The sequence below is a fragment of the Gallinula chloropus genome, assembly GCF_964237585.1.
Source record: "Gallinula chloropus genome assembly, chromosome: 13".
NCBI classification, from domain to species: Eukaryota; Metazoa; Chordata; class Aves; order Gruiformes; family Rallidae; genus Gallinula; species Gallinula chloropus.
In genome coordinates, this window is record NC_140098.1 from 8,109,504 (window position 1) to 8,127,752 (window position 18,249).

At 47.0% G+C, this 18,249-nt stretch overlaps 1 protein-coding gene across 1 annotated transcript in view; it reads right to left on the reverse strand.

Annotated features, from left to right (window-relative positions):
* Positions 1–6,994: 6,994 nt before the first annotated feature.
* ZNF423 (zinc finger protein 423) overlaps positions 6,995–18,249 on the reverse strand; it is a gene marked incomplete at its 5' end in the record, with an annotated part of 231,527 nt that continues 220,272 nt past the window's right edge. The window contains one exon of the mRNA XM_084270140.1: positions 6,995–7,179. Within this exon, the coding sequence (XP_084126266.1) occupies positions 7,150–7,179 (30 nt within the window). The 3' untranslated portion in view covers positions 6,995–7,149. The remainder of the gene's footprint in view (positions 7,180–18,249) is intronic.

An 18,249-nucleotide genomic window follows, 5' to 3' on the forward strand; every position in this document is an offset into this window, starting at 1 on the left:
TAATAGGCACAAACCTACACCAGCCAGGAAATCACAGACACAGCTCTGCTCAGCAGAGAGCCTCCGTAGTGCTGCTTTGAGCTTGGCTCAGTGCTTGCACCCACACACCCCCTTGGCTTCCATGCTGAAACCTGAGTTAAAGATGGAATTTTATTTAAACACAATTGCTCTTGGCACCATCACAGAAATTATCAGGACAGTTAGGGAAGGAGAGGCAAAGCTAATTAAACTCATGTGTGGCATGGGTGGGTGTTTCCCACCTTCTCTTCTAAGTCTACCCACTTCATTTTCCATCAGTCCTCATACAGCTGAGGCTCATCTTCCAGGCTGGACTGCTTTAGCATTGAGGATATACACTGTAATATAACATATTGTGTAGTTATTAGGAATTATGCAACACTTGATCAAGTCTTAAGCCACAGGAGCCTGCATGAAGAAAAATGTTTCTGGGCCCTACTTTGGGTGAAACTCATTCCCCATTACTAACCCAAATTGTTTCCGTTACATGAGGCTAAAGGAAAGGCTTGACCATTTCTTTAGTATCATTGAAAAGCATTAACTGTGCTCATTTGCACACTTCCTTAACTCTCCTTCTATGGCAGGCTTGCCCTCAGATACTTTGTGAATAAACCAGAAAATGTACAGTAGAAGCTGTATCTTTTGCACATAGCATGTATATTTTATAGCTTTCATGCATAGAAGCCAATTCTTGAGGAACAGTGCCTATAAATTGCAGCTGGAAGAAGAAGATGCAGTTATTTATTGCATTGCTTTCAACCAGGAGAAACAATGTTCTTTCTCTTTCCCTCCCCTTTAAATTAGAAGCTGGGTAAAGAAGAGCCCAGCACCTCAGGGACACGGCTTCAGCACATGCAGCTTGGAGGGCTTGTTTGCTTGCTCATTTATTGTGAGGGAAGGATCGCGCTGGGGGGCAGGTACCTCTTCCAGTCATGTAAAACTGAAGACGTAGATTTTTAATTTTTTTTTTTTAAGTTCAAAGCAAGATTTTAGTTGGTACTTAAAGCTTTTGGGTCTAAAGATTTTTTTAAAAAGGTGATGCCTCTTTTAGCAGGATTTCTTGCCCTGCAATGCACTTGCACTCTAGTCCCTGCTTCTCCTGAGGATACTGGCTGTTCTGCACAGAGCTTGAACACCAATGTGCATTTGGGGATGTCAGGAGAACCAAAATCTGGAAAAACCTAGCCTTTACGTCCTGGCACAACTCAGTAAATACTTCTGCCTCTCCAACCTGAGGAGAAGATTGATGCCACTGTGCTATAAATACAGGCAAAGTAGTAACACTTCTTTACCTGGGGTTTTGACATCCCTGAAGCCCTTGGAGCCCAGGCCTGCAGAGTGGCGCTCCTCATAGGGCAGCTTGTGAAATCCATGCAGAAACAGAGCAGCAAAGTCCCAGCGGGAATGTCTGCTGTGGGAGCTGAGGGACTGCCAAGCCCCTGCCTGGCTCCCTGCCATGGCTCCCGCCTCTGCCCCTGCTGCTGGCCCATCCAGCTCTCTCACCCAGCAGAAGGCTATCTCTCTTCAGAAAACGAACAAAAAAGCTTTGATTTTTTTTTTTTAAAAAGCCCAAAAGGCTTAGTAGCACATTTGCTGCCCTGCTCGAGAGGAGGCCGAGGCAGACGGCACCACAGGAAGGTGGCCAGCAGCCTGCGGAGGGTCCAAGAAGCCCCTGACACAGCTCAGCTGGGCAATGGCGGGTTCCCGGTGCAGTGCGGGAAGGAGAGTCTAGCAGGGCTCAGCCATTTCTGATCGTGGCCACAGCCAAGCGTTCCCTCCGCCCTCTCTGGCCCGCTGAGGCAGCGCGGCCTGACAAGGCCCAGGCTCTGTCTCCCCTCGCCGAGGGGCCGGGCGAGGCGCAGGCAGGCCCCAGCACTGGCTGCGGCCGTTCTGGCAGCATCCCCCGGCCTGGAGGCCCCGCGTCCTCCCTCCGTCCTCCCTGCTGGCGGGAGCTGCATGGCCGCGGGGGGCACTGGCCAGGTCAGCAGCGCTGCATGGCGGAGCGACCGCCTGCCGCGGGGACACAGATGGCCGGGGATGGCAGAAGGAAGGGGACAGCCGCAGCGAGCAGCAGGGCAGCGCGCCACCGGCTCCGGGACAGCAGGCCAGCAGGACGGGCAGAGCTGAGGGAGGCGCAGGGCTGGGCCCCGCCAGCCCCCCCGCCTGAGTGAGGGGCCAGGCCCACGTGAGAGGGGCTGCACCAGCTAAGGCTGGCCCCGGCCCCCTCCTCCTGGCACCCCCAGGACAGAGGGGAAACACTTCGACTTTAGCTCAGAAAAGGACAATCTCAGGTGGTTAACTAGCAGCTCATTGTTAGGGCAAGTGGAGACTGTACTTTGTTAGCAATCTTGTAGGTGATGCAGCAATTAGCTTGTCTTTCTCTTGGGGGGATGTTTCTCCTTTGGACACCTCCTGTAGACAGGCAGTCTCCCTCTGTCACCTAATCTGCTAAACCTCAGGAAAGTAACAATAATTCACAGATAAATAGATCAAAAGGCAAGCCCTGGCTGCCATTTGCAAGAGAGGGATATTAAAGATGTGAGGATGACAGTAATTTCATGAAGACCGCTAAAACTAGAACAAACAATTTCACAAGAGGCAAAAGTAGGGAGAAAAGAAAAAAGGCAAAGTGATGAAGAACAAGTCACACTCACCTCAGCTCCAAAGCCCAGTGCCAGGTCTCATGACCTGGGTTTCTGTGGCCACAGATGCGTTGAACTCACATGCTTGTGTCCATGACAGCATTGGCAGAGCATTACCCTGGCTAACTACTGCCAGCATATGTCAGGGTGTCCCCCACCTCTGCATCTCTGGCTAATGTCACTGAAGCTGGTCAGATGCTCTGAGCTGGTAGAGAGGGTATTGCAGAAACATCATTGCTTTAGGGTGTGGGCCAAAGTGCGGAGACTGCTTGTGCAGGCAGGGGAAAAACCTTTACTGCCCAGAGTGTGATTTACATGTGTTAAAAGCCAGAGAAACACATGCCAAAACCCAATGTGCTCTTAGACATTAGTAGGAGAAAGTGAGATGTGCACATGGGACATAGGATATGTGGACCCACTGCAATGGTAATGGCTGCCAGAGGGTAGATTTTCCATTTAACTCCTCTGGAGGGGCAGCCCCCTTGTGCACTTTGCCTCTCTGATTTTTCCCTTTTGCATTCTGAGCTGCAGCTCAGTGGGGTAACCTTCACCAGACCACTCAAAAATGCTCTTGCAAAAGTGACCATTCACACCCTGAAATGGTCCCCAAACTCCCTTTCTTTTCTAGGCAATGAGCTAGGCACTTGCTTTTTCCAAAACTCCAAGGCACCCGGGTGAAGTTGGTGATCCGTCTCTGATGGGGCTATCTAGAGAAGCACTGAAAACAAGGTGTGGAGCTGACTACATAGACAATGTATCACCTCTAGGTACTGGTTGCTACTTCTTAGGAAATATTGCAATGCTTTTTGAATGGGTGTGTAAGGCTAAATGCAAAGGTCATTCAGTGCATTAAGAGCTAATGGAGTGGACTGCCACAAATACAAGTCCTTTGTTAATAAATTGTTAGTTTATATTTCAGTATTTGCTTAAATATGAAGATATTCAATTGCCTATACATTTCTTTACTCATCTAAAACCTTTTTCACCGTTTCCAACACTGTACTGGCCCTAATGCCACCCAGATCATAAGGTGACTCTTTACTTGCAACCCATCCTCAGCCAGAGCTTCGGGTGTTCTGGTTTGCACTTACCTGTGAGTCATCAGCATCGCCCACGCCTTGCGCAGCCTGTGCCAGCCCGTGTCTATAACACCACCACTCAGGAGCTGTGAGTTACACAGACAGACAGGGAAACATCACAGAGATTGCTGAAAGCTTCTCCATCCCATTTTCAACGTGTTGTAGCTGTCAAAATACAGGCGCCTTTGGAGCCAACATTTCTGACTGTTTACCAAATGTCTTTTGTAGCACCACTTGGCCACTAAGAAAAAGGGGTGAAACTTCAAACGTGTACCAGAAGCTGTGGTATAATCTTTCCCCACCTGCAGTTAGGCTCTGTTTTCCCTAGGAGCTTTTAACAGATACAGGAACTATATACTACGCTGGCGAAGCACTCCCTGGTGTGACTGCAGCCATGCCAGCAAAGCTGTGCTTTGCACCAGTGCAGGGCTGCTCTGCCCCTGCTCCCAAGTGGGACAGGCAGCACAGAAAAAGCAGTCTCACAGACAAAGGCCCCACGCTGGGCTGCAGAGCTCAACCACCCGCACCCTGGCTGGTGCAGCCCTGCCTGGGGAGGCTCCGTCCTCGGAAGAAAAGGTCAGACAACACCACCACTGCACCCTGGCATAGGCCAATGACCAGCTTTGGGAGCTGCAGGTGTCCAGCATGTCACAGATGCAGCTCTGTGGCAGGAGCAGAAGAGCAGGCGCCCCTCCCTTTGCTTCCCTGCAGTAGTTTGTACCCCCACACCCAAATTAGATTGCTTTAGCCCCTAAGAAAACAGGTATCAAGACAGCAGCCATGGTATGCGCTGGTGTAACAATGGCTGTTCATGAATCATTCACCAGAATCATGGCAAGCATCCCTGCACTTCTGCACATGCTATCTTAGGAAATTAGAAAGCAGCACTTGTTCATTAGCGCTCAAATATTACCCAAATACTGTAAGACACCAAAGCACCTACAGAAGAGGACCGACCACAGCTCAATTTTTTCCAGCCGCAGCGGCACAGTCCAACCCTCTCCCTCTGGCCTGACTTGTGATACTCATTAAAGAAGCTCTTTTACCGAAGATGGAGCAGGGCCACAGCCCTCACGCTCATGCTTTGGAGTCCCTTACCTTTCAAAGGCAGGGTGGAAACCCAAAGCATTCCTTTCCTCCACCACTGCCCAAGCTGTTCAGGGTTCAAAGCAGAAGCAACCGGCAGCCGAGACACCAGCCCGCCTGGCACTGCTGGGACAAGAGTCACCCCAGCACCTGGCCTTGTGCCCACATTTCCAGTACAGGTGGAAAAAACTATGCAGCTCAGAACAGGATCCCTATGTGGGGAATTCCCCATCTCAGCACAGTGAATATACACCTAGTTTTAAATACACAGCCTGGAAATGCCAAGCCAAAGGCACGTGCTTCCATACAGCACTACTAAAGCAGCTCTCAGAATTATGGGGAAACACCAGTTCACTCTTGGGATTCCCAACACAGAACCATTTCCAAGGGCCTGCCCAGAATGATCAAGCACCATTCCAAACCCAGTGCTGGGCAAAGAGCCTCCCTTTTCAGTATCTCCATTCTGAGAACCTGCTACCTTGCCTTTAACACAGGGAAGACGGCACACGAGCTGTTACCAGAGCAGCTGACATACGTTCCCAGCTAGCTTTTCTTGCAGGGGCATGTCTGTGAGCCTGCACTGCAAGGCACTTCTCCATTTGCTGTCTTAAAATGCTGTGAGTTAGGAGTATGCATACATTAAGAATGAGAATAACAAATTGGTGATTTCACTAGCCAGTTTTTCAGCCCATAAACATCTGTGGCATGGGTAAAGGAGAAATAGTCAGGTGGAAAGCTAACACTTTTTCTAGAAATGGATCATTTTAGGATAATGACTTTGTTGCATAAACAGTGAGATAAGCATTACCTAGATGAAAGCAGATATCACTTACACGCTCCAAGCCTAGACATAGTACAACAACAGCCAGTTGTGCTCCAGCTCAGAGCAGCGATTTGAAAGGCTGTAACTGTGCATGTTCCTATGCCACAGTCTTGCAAAGCCTTGTACATCGTGGGAATGGGTAACCACATCATTTCAGCTGTCACAACTGCTAAACATCTTTCCTGATGTTTACAATTCATTCAAGCAGGAGGTACCATGAGAACTGCATTTCACTAACTTTCTGAAGGTGTCCATGGTCCTTAAAATGACTGTTTCTCTTACTGGAGATAAAACTTACCTCATTACCATACAATGTGTTTAAAAAAGATAGAAAGAAAGGAGAAAAAAAAAAAGGCTGCTAATTAGCTTTGGTAGGCTGCATGATGGCAGTTTCAAGTGTCAGAAGTATGGCAGTTACACAGAGCTACAATACCTGTGGGCCTAGCAGTCCACGTGCTTGAAATATACAGCCTCCTACTAAGGTCCCCGAGGCCTGATCCAATATTTGTGCATTTGTATACAAACCAGAAAGCTATTATTTTCTTATTGAAACAAAGAAACACAGAGACGAGGTCAAGGTAGCTATAGACCAAGTCCCCTCCATTCTTGTTGAGTACAAGTGAAGAGTGTGATACACCAGCAATGCCTCTTCAGGCCCAGATTGATAGAAGATGTCCTTACCTCACCTCGACCCACCACAGGAGCCTGGGAGGTGCATCCAGACGTGAGCACAACGCCAGGCGCAGGAACGTGGCTTCGCTTCCTCCCACTCTGCCTTCCTCCTGGGCGCTGAGCGCTCTGCCCTGGGGTGAGCCATCCCTTTGTGACTAACACACACCAGCCAGCAGTGGCAGTGCTGGCGTGTACTGACAGACAGACAACCTCTGACGCTAAGCTCATGTATTCCCTTTATTGAACTGTACTAGTTATTGCAATCAGATTAAGTCACATTTATAAAGCAGACCATCCAGTTGCACTGAAACCGATTATATTCATTACATAGTTTTAATCACTGTCCGGTGAACTGGCAAATCCAATCAAAGCATTAGTCTTTAATTAAAAAATTAAAAAGAAATATTCAGACAATAGCCAAGCAATCACATCACAACGCACAGTTACCTAAAATTGCAATTAAAAAGCAGTTAACAAAAAAGAAAAAAATCACACCTAATCTTGAACTATCAATATAATACAAGAAGCAACAAAGGGCAACAGCATCAAAGCAGATTTATCTAACACTATAAATTCAGTCAGAAGCAGAAGCTCTAAAGTACACTAGCTGAAGCAGGACAATAAAAAATACTGAGCATGGAATACTTTTAATCTCTTCCATTAATATTCATTTCCAGCTGCTTATAATAGCAGCGCCTCATGGCCAAATCATTAGAGTTTTACATCTGGGTTGCAAATGACACTTTGATTGGATGTAATGTTCAAATGGTCCTCCCCACTGTGCCACCGTCAAGTCTTCTGCAGAGAGGTGTCCTGTAGTGCCAGTGGCTCACTGTGCGTGCTGGCTCAATGTGTGGTTCTGGAAAGACGAAAAAAGGAGACATGCGTGAGGGGCAGAATAATAGAAAGCATGCCCATACCCTCCTACTCAGTACCATTTATGCAGAGCTCGACATAAAAGCTTCTCAATTATTACAAAACAAAATGCAATAAAGAAAAAGTACTCATAAGTAACAGCTGCCAATATGACACATTTGCTTTGTTCTGACAGATCTGTTAATGCTGGCATGAACTTAGAAAAAAAATGCTACAAGCCAAGTACAGCCACGAGGGTTTCTTTTTTTTTTTCCCCCTCCTTTCAATACATGTAAAGAAAGTGTAACACTTCATGGGCTGAAACTGCCTTTAGGGATTCCCTTCACTGTAACAATTAAAAAAAAATAATATCTGAATCGTGGGGGGAACCCTTGCCATATTTTACTCGTTTATTCTCACTAGTACCGGGTGCAAGCACTGGCAGCAAGAGACACCAGATTGTGACACACACTTCTCAGTCCAAGAAATACTTCGGCAATAACAGCTGAACCACCAGTTCAGGCACCAGGGTAATATACCCAGCAGAAAAAAGGCTGGACATGTAACCCAGAAGTTAAATCTCTTTAAAGAACAGACTTAGCTCTCCTCATTTCTTTTAGCAGTTTAGAGTCTTTTTTTTGTTCCTATTTTCCCTCTTGGTAGATTTCTAATAGTCTCATGTTATCCCAGTATCTGGCGTCAGAGGATGCTGACCTGCTTTGCCACTTTGTGCAGGAGCCAGTAAACCACGAAGCCAACCCCAGAAGCGTGTTTTTAGAGCCATACTGCTTCACCTACATTTTGTGTACTGAGTAAAGCCTGGTTGGTTCTACATATAAGCTCAGCTTTATTTGTGTGATCATTCAACTATCTTAGCAGCTAGAGATGTGCTTCCAGGCGAGCTTTTCTTGAGCTGGGTCCCCAGCATCCCCAAATATAAAAATTCATTTGCATCACCTCAAGCCTAGGCACCGTTCCTGGCCTCTGTCTGCCTAATAACAGAGCTGGGCAAGTCCGCCAGCTTGAAGAGTAAGTTTTTAAACACAAAATGAATTTTGAATCTAATTATTTATTTACAACGATTAAGCTTTAAAATAAAGTAAGATATTTTAACTTTTCATAAATCATCTGGTCCTTGCACACTACCCACAGTCACATCTTGATCAGGAAGGAGAATGATCCTCCGCTTTATCAAGAGATGGCGTCTCCCCATGAGAACCCTCTGCGGAAAGCGGTAAGGGGTGGGCAGCGATGCGTGGGCCGGTGACCCCATTTGCAGGCAGGAGCACTTCTGGACTCTCTGCACTCCGAAACGTGACCACCAGGTGTCAGAAGCGCTGCTGAGTTCCTAAGCCATGGCAAAAGTTACCTGCGATAGATACTGTGGGGGCTGCGAGGAACCTCCGCACAGGAATGGTCCGGCTTCACCGGGCCAGAGGGTTTAGAGGCGGCAGAGGCATCGTAGCTGCCTTGTGAAATTAAATACAACCCACTGATGAAGCTGCCCAGTAGCTGGTCCTTGTTTGGTGTAACCCTAGTGCTGCGAACACACCCCTGTGTGACGCTCAGTATTTCAGAATCAGAGCCCAGAAGTACCGTGCAAAGACCTGGAAAGCTTCCCAGGGGATCAAGCATTATTATACGCAAATGACATCAGGTGGATCCGCAGTTGGCACTACTTTGCTTTTAGACAATTTCACACCAGCAAACATAAAATCCAATGGCTTTTTAGTTTGCTATACACGGAAATTTTCCTGGCCTTAAGGAGGAATGACCTTTGCAGTGCTGGGTGTTACTCTCAAGTCAAATAATGACTTTATGGAAGAGGATGGATGGAGCCCTACAAACACAACGGCAGCACTGACAGGACGCTTGTCCACTGAGCTTAACTGGGAAATGTGAAAGAATACACAGTGCTCAGACACACGCCTCGGCATTTTAACAATGGCTGTTTCTCAGGCACTTCATTACAGTTCTATTTTTAGGTCATCCTGAATATCAATAAAAAAAGTGAAAGGTTTACCATCTTCCAATCGAAACACAGGCTATTCGTGGTAGACAAATCCATACTTATTTAGGCAGTGTCATTTAAAAGATAATGCACAATCAGCACTAGATGCATGACGCACGGTCTACAGTCAGGGAACATGATTTCAAACTTGTGTGGCTGCTGCATTGATTACACCAGGCAGGTCAATAAAGGAATGGTATGTGGCTCTAAATCTGATAATGAAGCTTTCATTGTGAGCCCTCCCTCCTCAAACATAGGTTAATAATATGTTCTGAATGCTCCTAATACAATGAATGTACTGGGTTTGTGAGCAGAGTTTACACAAAGAAACAAATGGGCCAGGTAGGAGCTCAGAAACTCGCCGTGCCACGGGGCTATCAGTCCAAAACCCCCACATTTTTCATATGTAGATTTTGATTTTGTCTTAATATCTGGGGAACGTGCCATTTTTTCCCTCTGCATGCATTACTGGCAATCAATATGCTGACTAGTCCCCGGACCAGGCAGTTAATAAATAGAGCCACACTGCAGCCAGGGCCTCACAAACAGACAGACGCGTGACGCCTGCCACCACGAGAGCCCGTCCCCCCCGAATCCTGCCCCTGCCTTTCAGAGAGCAGGCCCTGCACGAGCCATGTTGCACGAATGGGTAAGTCCTGCGCACCCAGGTGCTGGTGAACACCAGGCCGCCAGCTTCCTGCCTGTGCAAACACCGCAGAACCACTGCTGGTGTGTAGCCAGAAGCCCGTGGAAGCCCGCCCGTACCCTCTGCAGCCGGCACAGGTTTCTCACCCACTAAAACATATTTCAGACCACACAAACATGCTTTCCAAACAAAAGTCTGGCAACCTGTCTCCTATTACTAGCAACTGCCGTGTCTTACCTTCTCACATCTACTCCCTCTGCCCCACGCATGCGCAGCCCCTCGGAACTGGGCTGTGCAGATGTCAGAAAGCACCTGAGATGTTCAGTGCTCACGTCACTTCTCCTACACGTGTACTACACATATCTGACCCATGCTCTAGCAAATAACTTTATTGGGCACCTCTGTGTGTGCCCGCGGATGAGGAAAATTCCCCTGGCTGACCAGGCTTTCCGAGCAATTGAAAAATAAGTAAATCCTGGCAGTGAGACTGCCCTGTGCCTCAGCAGAAACAGCTTCCACCCTGATGCTACACTGGGCTGGGCTGGGCAGCAGAATAAAACCGTAAAGACCAGAAGAGAGCGAGCGTTTTGAGATGTGTGATACTACAGGAATGCTTCTACCCAAGTAACCTACGGAAACTTCACCCGCCTTTCCAGCAGGACAGTGGGCTGGCAGCAAACAGCTCGGGCACAAGTTTTCAGCTATAGTACTTTTAAAAAAAAATCTTAATGGTGATTTCCAAAGGAAAATAGAGCAGTCACAAAAAAGAAGCCTCTCCAGGCACGCTTTGTGTGTTTGCACATGCCTGCCTGCTCCCAAGGCCATCCACACACGTACACGTTCAGGGGCCGGCAGGAGGCAGGACATAATTTGGAAGCTGAACAGTAAAAATGGTTCTTCACAGCTCCTGTTAGGCCCCCTGGTTTACGCATGGCTCACAGCTGATACCCCACTGAATACATCATTCTGAGACATTATTGCAGCTGGAAAACTCTACAGCAGCACTAAGTCACCTGTCAAGATCAAGTAAGTCACAGCTTATTTATAGGACAAGGTTGGAAAATTTCTTCTTTTCTTTTCTTAATAATCATGCAAAATGGATAGCAATTCTGTTAGCCACGTCAGTGGGAAAAATGCAACCACCTCAAGCCTCGGGGCTGCCGCAGTGTTTAAGTGGAATTTTCTACTGGCTGCACAATCCCCAAATGAACCATTTGTGGAAGTGTCTGTGACCAAGGAACTGGGCGACGGGTTTTGCAGGAAATAAAAAGATTTCAAAGAATGGCTGATTATTGTCCGTGTAGATACTGATTGCTCTCCAGATCTTCCCTGGGGATGCCCCCTGCCTGCCCTCTGGATGCGGATCAAGTCATTTGTGCAGGACATCTACAATGAATATTTCTCTGTTTTTCTACATGTGTTACTACAAAAATACTGGCACGACGATCTCCATTTTCAGAGCACTGTGTCAAGAAGGAAAGCATCAGGCTTGAAAGATGATCACTTACAGCAGTTCAAAGAACTCTTACAAGCTATATAGAGATCAAGAGAAAAAGCACACACAAAAAAGCAGCGCATGATGGAGCAAAGCTCCAAGCCAGGCAGTCAAGCTGGGAGTCTCCCACACTGCAACGAGGTTCACTGCCAACAAGTCACAGGTGTACTACACAGGAGCAGGTGAAAAAAATAAAATGCAACTGCAAGGGGTGTGATAATGGTTTGGGGCCATAATACATCCAGTCTATAGTGCCATTGTGCATCTGTTATGTATTCAGATATTTTGTACCAGCCACTTAGAGGTATACTGTCTATGTGTGTGAGCATATGCATCTAAAAAACCATATGTTATACAGAGGTTAAGAAATGGCACAAGGCTGGCGATGCCCAACACCCTGAGGTGAAATTCAGACCCCTTCTGCAGTGTTACACAGAGACTGGGTCTCGGATGAAAACTTATGCGTCCTCGCTCTCCCCTTCCAAATCCCATTTAAGGGAACAGAAACCATTTCTAAAGAGTTTCTGCACAAATTATGGAGATTATAATAGATTCATGTGACAAAGCCAATGTGAAACTTAACTGGTGACGAGCCATTGGGTGACCCGTGTGCACGAGAACGCCGGGTGTTTGGGTGAGGGAACACACAGGACTTGCCGTGCTCACATTGCTTCTCCAGCACCCATGTCTCCCTGCCTGGCCCCACAGTTGGTTCCTGGGGACACTGACATCAACCTGGCCCCATAGAACCACTCTGACTGAAAACACCAATCCTAGACTAGAAACACCAACCCCAGGGAGGATGGATGAACAGAGCTGCCTCATCTTGTGACACGGAAGATCATTCCTACCAATCCCAATGTTTTTCCCAGTGTGCTGGGGTTCCTCCAGACCCAGGTGAGAGCCCAGGGAGTTTCTCTCTCTGCCTCTCCCCGCTCCCTTTCTGCCACCCCTTGCTTGAGGCACCACCCGGCCCCAAGCCCAGGGAGCAGGGTCTGGGCAGGGGGCTCCTCAGGGCTGTGCCCTCTCCTCCCCATTCTCTCTGCTTTGCCCCTTAGGGAGCGGGACTGGGGGAACAAGAGAAGCGATCCCTATACACACTGTCAACACACACAGCTTGCCAGACAAAAGCTAAACCTCAGATTCAGGCACTGACTTGAAGCAAAGGTTCAAGCCTCACATTTGAACATATATATAAAAAAAGGCAAAACAAAACCTCCAAATTGCTGGAAACAGAAGTTAGTGTGTCTAAATATTTACAACGTACCATCTGCAGCATTCTTTTTTCAAACAATGTTTTGCAGCTCTTGAATTCAAACTGGTCCAAAAATCTCCTGGCCGTTACTCCTCGTTACCTACCCATAAACCCAGACCCTACGTGCACAGGTACTGTTTCCCTCTAACAGCAATCCATGAAGATGAAAATCTTTATGCCTTGACTTTATAAAGGGATTACTTTAGACAGAGGACATGAGATGACCCTTGCTTTAGCCATCAGAGATTATGCTCTCTACAGAAAGCTGTGAGCCTTAAATTGGTGCTGCTCTAATCCTAAACTGGAGAGGCATTCAAGGGATGCCATGACCCAGAAGAGCAAGAGGAAAAAAACTGAATTAAAAAAAAGAAAAAAAAAAAAGAAGCAGCACTCACTGAAGGGGAAGGGCAAAATAAGGGAGAGAGACAGGGAGAAAAGGAAAGCAAGCCTGCTTTACAGGATAAACCTGTTAATTTTTATTTTTTAATTTCTGGTTGCTGCTTTCCCTTTGCTATCAGACTAAAGAAAAATCACCTTTGCACCCCCTTGCAGTTTGTATGTGCTTATTTTTAGAACTGTTTGACAATTATCCAAGGGTCTAAGACTAACAGATGGCCTGTCTTAAAGCCTCATATGTTCACTAGTTTGCACTTCTGACAAACAGTAAATGTACTCAAGAGTGTGCCATAAACAGGGCTGAATGAATACTCAGAACACAATTTAGTTAATACACTTCATTAAAACTGATAGTGGTAACCAATGTTTCCCATAAAACCAGGTGTTAATTGCCCTTCCAGTTGTTTCAGGTAACTCTTACACAGTGACATTTATACGTTTAGATCATCGTTTTTCAGTTAATACAGTACTATCCTTTCCACTCCCCTGGTATTTCACCCACTGCATAAAACACTTCTAACAGGTGAACCCCAAGTTATCATGGTACTCCACAACAAAAAATAAAATTGTCAGGCAAGACAGGTTCAGGTGTCCCTTCTTCATTTGAAGAACCCCCTGAAATGGTGGTAGAGGCAAACGGAAGGTGGTACATCCTTTGTGAAAGGAAAGGGCTGCCTGTGCTACTGCTTGCTTCATCTCTGAGCATCTGATAACCTGCCATGCGTCAGTCAGTCCCCGTGTCAGCGCACTCGGAGACGGCACTCCAACAAACACAGTCAGGACGCTGTCCTTTGCACGTTATTGAATCAAGAAAAAAATGAAAACAAATCTCTTCAGGTGTCTGTGGAAGTACTCCTGGAGGCTTGGTACGCCTGCAAAGCTGAGTTGCCTGTTTCCAATGAAAATACCTGCGCTACTCTGACACTTGCACCTACTCAGCTACTCCGGGGCCAAATGCACCTTTCACTGGTATTGGGATGCAGGAATACTTCTCAGTGCTGGCTGCGGCACCCCCCATGTTTCTGTACCCCCTGGGGAGGTTGAGCAGCCCCCTTGGTGCTCGCTCACCCAGGGGATGCCCCGAGCCACACCTGGACACCTGCCCAGCTCCTCCAGCGACCAGGACCTGACACTTCATCTGGAGCCGATGTGAAGATTCAGAAATCGTAAAATATTTACAGGGAAAAAAGCTGCTCCACACGTGACCGACTAAACGCTGTCTGCTTTTTTTAATATATAAATCTTTGCCTGTGGCTGGCATGTTTCTATATCGAAATGCAACTGCCCAGGCGTTGGTCTGTAAAGCCCCAGCAGACCCTGAAGCACCCCCCGCCCCGCTGCCTTTGTTCTGCACCCCGGGGGCTGTGCGCGCTGCTGCCATGCTGCGTCGGCCCAACGACACACTTGCTCTGTTTTATCTCCATACTTACACTGCTTCTGCTAATTATAATGTATTCTGGAATTTTGATAGACATTTTTGTATTAATTCTGGGTTTGAAAAATTCCCTTTGTATACAAATACCTTTCTTAGAGTTGTTTTTCCCAGCACCAGGCTTTTCTCACACCGGCTAAGGATTTTTTAGATGATTTATGAATTTAATTTCTCTTCTAATTCAGGTTGTTTACTCCTAATCAGACTTTGACAACTCACCTAACAGGCTTTTCCCTTTCCACTCAAGACTAATAATTCTGTATCATCAGTCTTCTAGACCTGCCATCTCTTCCTATTCTCTAAAAACTCAGAATTAACTAAGGTGAGCTTATTACAAGTGAACTCGAAACGCAAGCCTGAGCCTGGCACAGCCTCTCAGATTCGATTAAATGCCTCACCGAAAAAGTCTATACGCGCCTTCCAAAAACACTGGGTAAAATGCTGAAGCACAAAAGCAAACTGAAGCCTTTGGGAAAATCTCCTTACCACAGCACTTTGGAAATAAAAACCACAAGAGAATACATTATTAAGAGATAACTGGAGTCTTCTGTTAGAGAAACTAGCCGTAAACACACCATGATTCACTGAGGCACCCAATGAAACCAGGGAGCTAATAATACCTGTCCTGAGGGACTGCGCGCTCCTGAGAATTTCACTCAGAAATGCAAATTTATCAGCGTCCTTGTGACTTGTAGTCTGCAGTATGCCATGTGTGAGATCAAAATAAGCTGAGGGAAGAACCTCATGCTTCCTTAAACATAAAGGGAGAGGGACAAATTTAATTGCTATTGTGAGAACTGCATAAAACCAGAATATTTTTAGAATTCCTCCACTCCTCCCTTAGCCCCACCTTTTGTTCCTGACTGGATCCCCGAGCCGCTGGTGACCCCGAGAGCAGAAACAGGCTCGCAGGATCCCAGTGCACTGCTCTGCCGACAGCACTTGGCGCTATAACCTCAGCTTGGTCAGCCCATGTGTTTCTGGGGAGCTGGTCCCACAAGCGCCCTGGTGCTCAGGGCCACAGCCATCCCTTCACCTCCATGGACATGGTCACCCACCCGGCCTGCAGCACATGCACGTCCTTCATCCAACTTCAAAGTAACCCTCCAAAGGTGTTCCAATAAACACAAACATCTCACTTCCAGTTTGTTTTCAAATCTAAGCCACATAGTAATCAGAAAAAGCAGCTACTACCCAGGGTACCTCCTTTCCCAGTGCTACAACAAAAGCTCCCATGCCCGACCCAGCACTGACCTGTTTTTACCTACTTATGGGTCCTACTCAGGGAAGCAATGAACAGGAATCCTTCTTAGGCATTCCTCTCAAAACCCTGATCTGTTGATTTATATTTAGCATATCTTATTAATCCCTCCTTGATCTAAGGTAAATCACATTGCAGAAGCCAGTTAATTGTTCATTTCTGTGAGAGCTGGTATCATCACCATGGGACCCTTTGTGACTCTTCTACAAACACTAAGTGATTTCCTGATTGGGTCTTCACTATAGGACCAGGCGGCATCTGCTTGCACTCTTTTTCTCACAAAATACTTAGGGTAAAAGGGAATTGCTTTACATAGTACCTTGAGCAGCCACCAGTCAAAATACATAGACAAACTCCTCATTGAATGACTGTTTCCATGGGAATATAACCCAACAAAAGCCAGAAAATTCAAAGTTGAACCTCAAACCAGCTCCTTAACTTGCCCTGCTGTTCTCTGGCACAGCAAGGGTCACTGAACACCACCTGATTTCTCACAGCTTTTTTTTCTGCACTAGTTAGGTATTCCTGGTGTCAGGGACCAGGTATAAAACAGTTCCAGCCTTAACTGTGAATTTTAATGCAAACATGATCAGGGGCACACCTCGTGCTCCTCGCTTAGGCGACATCTGCCATCGAATGATGATGGGAGCTGCCGCCGAACCAAGTTCCTTGGACTAAATAAGCAAGTGCGGACAGCCGGACTTCACGCGGGCCGTGCCCCGCGGAGAGGCTACAGCACATCGTGGTCCTGCCACTGGTAATTCTGTCAAACAGCAGCAACTAAAGTAAAATTGCCTCTAATGGAATAGTGATCTGACAGATTGTATTGCCTTGTGTTATGGATACATTTTTTGTAGAGGCAAATAAATATTCCCATCACGTGGCGCCCACATACTGCTCGGGCTGACAAAATGGCTGGTCAGTGACCTGTTGCCTTGGACATAATGGCTGTTATTGCTGGTTTCTAATTTCAAAAGGAGCATAAAAATCCTCCAATGCAAGTCTCTCCGCTATAAAATAGCAAGGCCACGGTTTATAGAAGTACTTTACATGCCGCCCCATTCGTGAACATGCCACCAGCAGAGCAGAAATCTGCAGGCAGGACTGAGCTCAGCCCACTGCCTTGAGGAATTAACCCCAGAGGAGCTGGTAGTGTGAAGGAGCCAAGGTGGGATTTGTTCCCACATGTAAAAGAGGGGCCAAAATATCACCAACATGAGCCGTCTGCTTCAGAACACGACAAGACAAAACGTGAGGCAACATCACTGTGGTATGTGTGTGAAACAACTGTAACTGTTAAAAAAGGGATGTGCTGGCCAGCTACTCCATTATAAGAGCATCACTGCCTCAGGAATCCTGCCTTCTGAACAGCACGATGCTACATTTTAAACAATCGTGTTTCCACACGAAGACTAAGAGCATGCGTTGGTCCCAAAGGAGGGCAAATTTTTCAGAAGTAAATATGCTCTAAACCTCCTCTCTATTCCTTTTGGAGACACAGTGATGTAATGCACTGATGACAGATATGCTATACACAGTCAAACCTCAATGCCCATGGCAATTTATTCTGGTTTAACTGTGCAGCAGAAACAAATGAGGAGGCTTGGTGGCCAGGCAGAGCTCTCCCCCAGGGCTGGAGTGGCACAGACAGTGCTTTGGCTGTTTTTGCGTGGTGCAAAGCTGAGGTGATGTGTCTCTGCAGACAGGCTCTGCGCAGAGGTGACCTCAGGGTGTCCGTAACGCCTGCCCAGGATGTGGCACAGGAGATGCACAAGATGCTCTGCAGTGAATCAGCTCCAGCACGGCTGAGTTGATAAGCTCAAGACTGCTGCTGCCAAATGTGGGTTGGCTCACACGGCATTGGGGTGACAGAGCCTTGCTGAACCCAAGCTGACCTTACACAAAGCTATGAGCTGTCACTACGCTGACACCATCAGCACGTATGGTCCTATCTCCATCATCTAGATTTTTCCAGCAAAGCCTCATCACCTCATTACAGATACACAGTTCAGTATCTTGTAAGTTATTGTATTAACCCAAACCACGAAGGAAGAAGAAAGCATCAGCAATGCACCCATTAGCAATTACTGCACAAGTGGGGTCACTGCACATGCGCACCCAGCCTGTGCATCAAACATTCCCATCCCGTTTTCATTTACCAGAACCAGAAACCACAGAACAGGCGCAGTCTGGAAACAAGCTGTATCCTAAATGATTTTACCTTTCTTCTTTTTGCCTCTGATGAAAGAAAGATCTAAAACTACTCTCGAAATATGATGTGAGAGCAGAGTACTAATTACGCCAACATTAGTAGATGATGGAATATGTTTCTCTGAAAGCGACTTCAGAAAGCAGGAGCAGCAAGCAGGCCGAAAACAGGCCGGGCTGAAAATACCAGGCAGGGCGGTTCAGGCAGTCACAGCCCCGTACCCAAGCACAGGGGCAGAAAGGCATGTTATTGACTGACTTTCTAACTACTCCTTCCCCTTTTGTCCTTACCAGGACTCACATTTTCCTGACTACTCATCATATTTGCTCCATGTATCTGACCTCGCAGAGCAATGAGAACAGGTAAGGC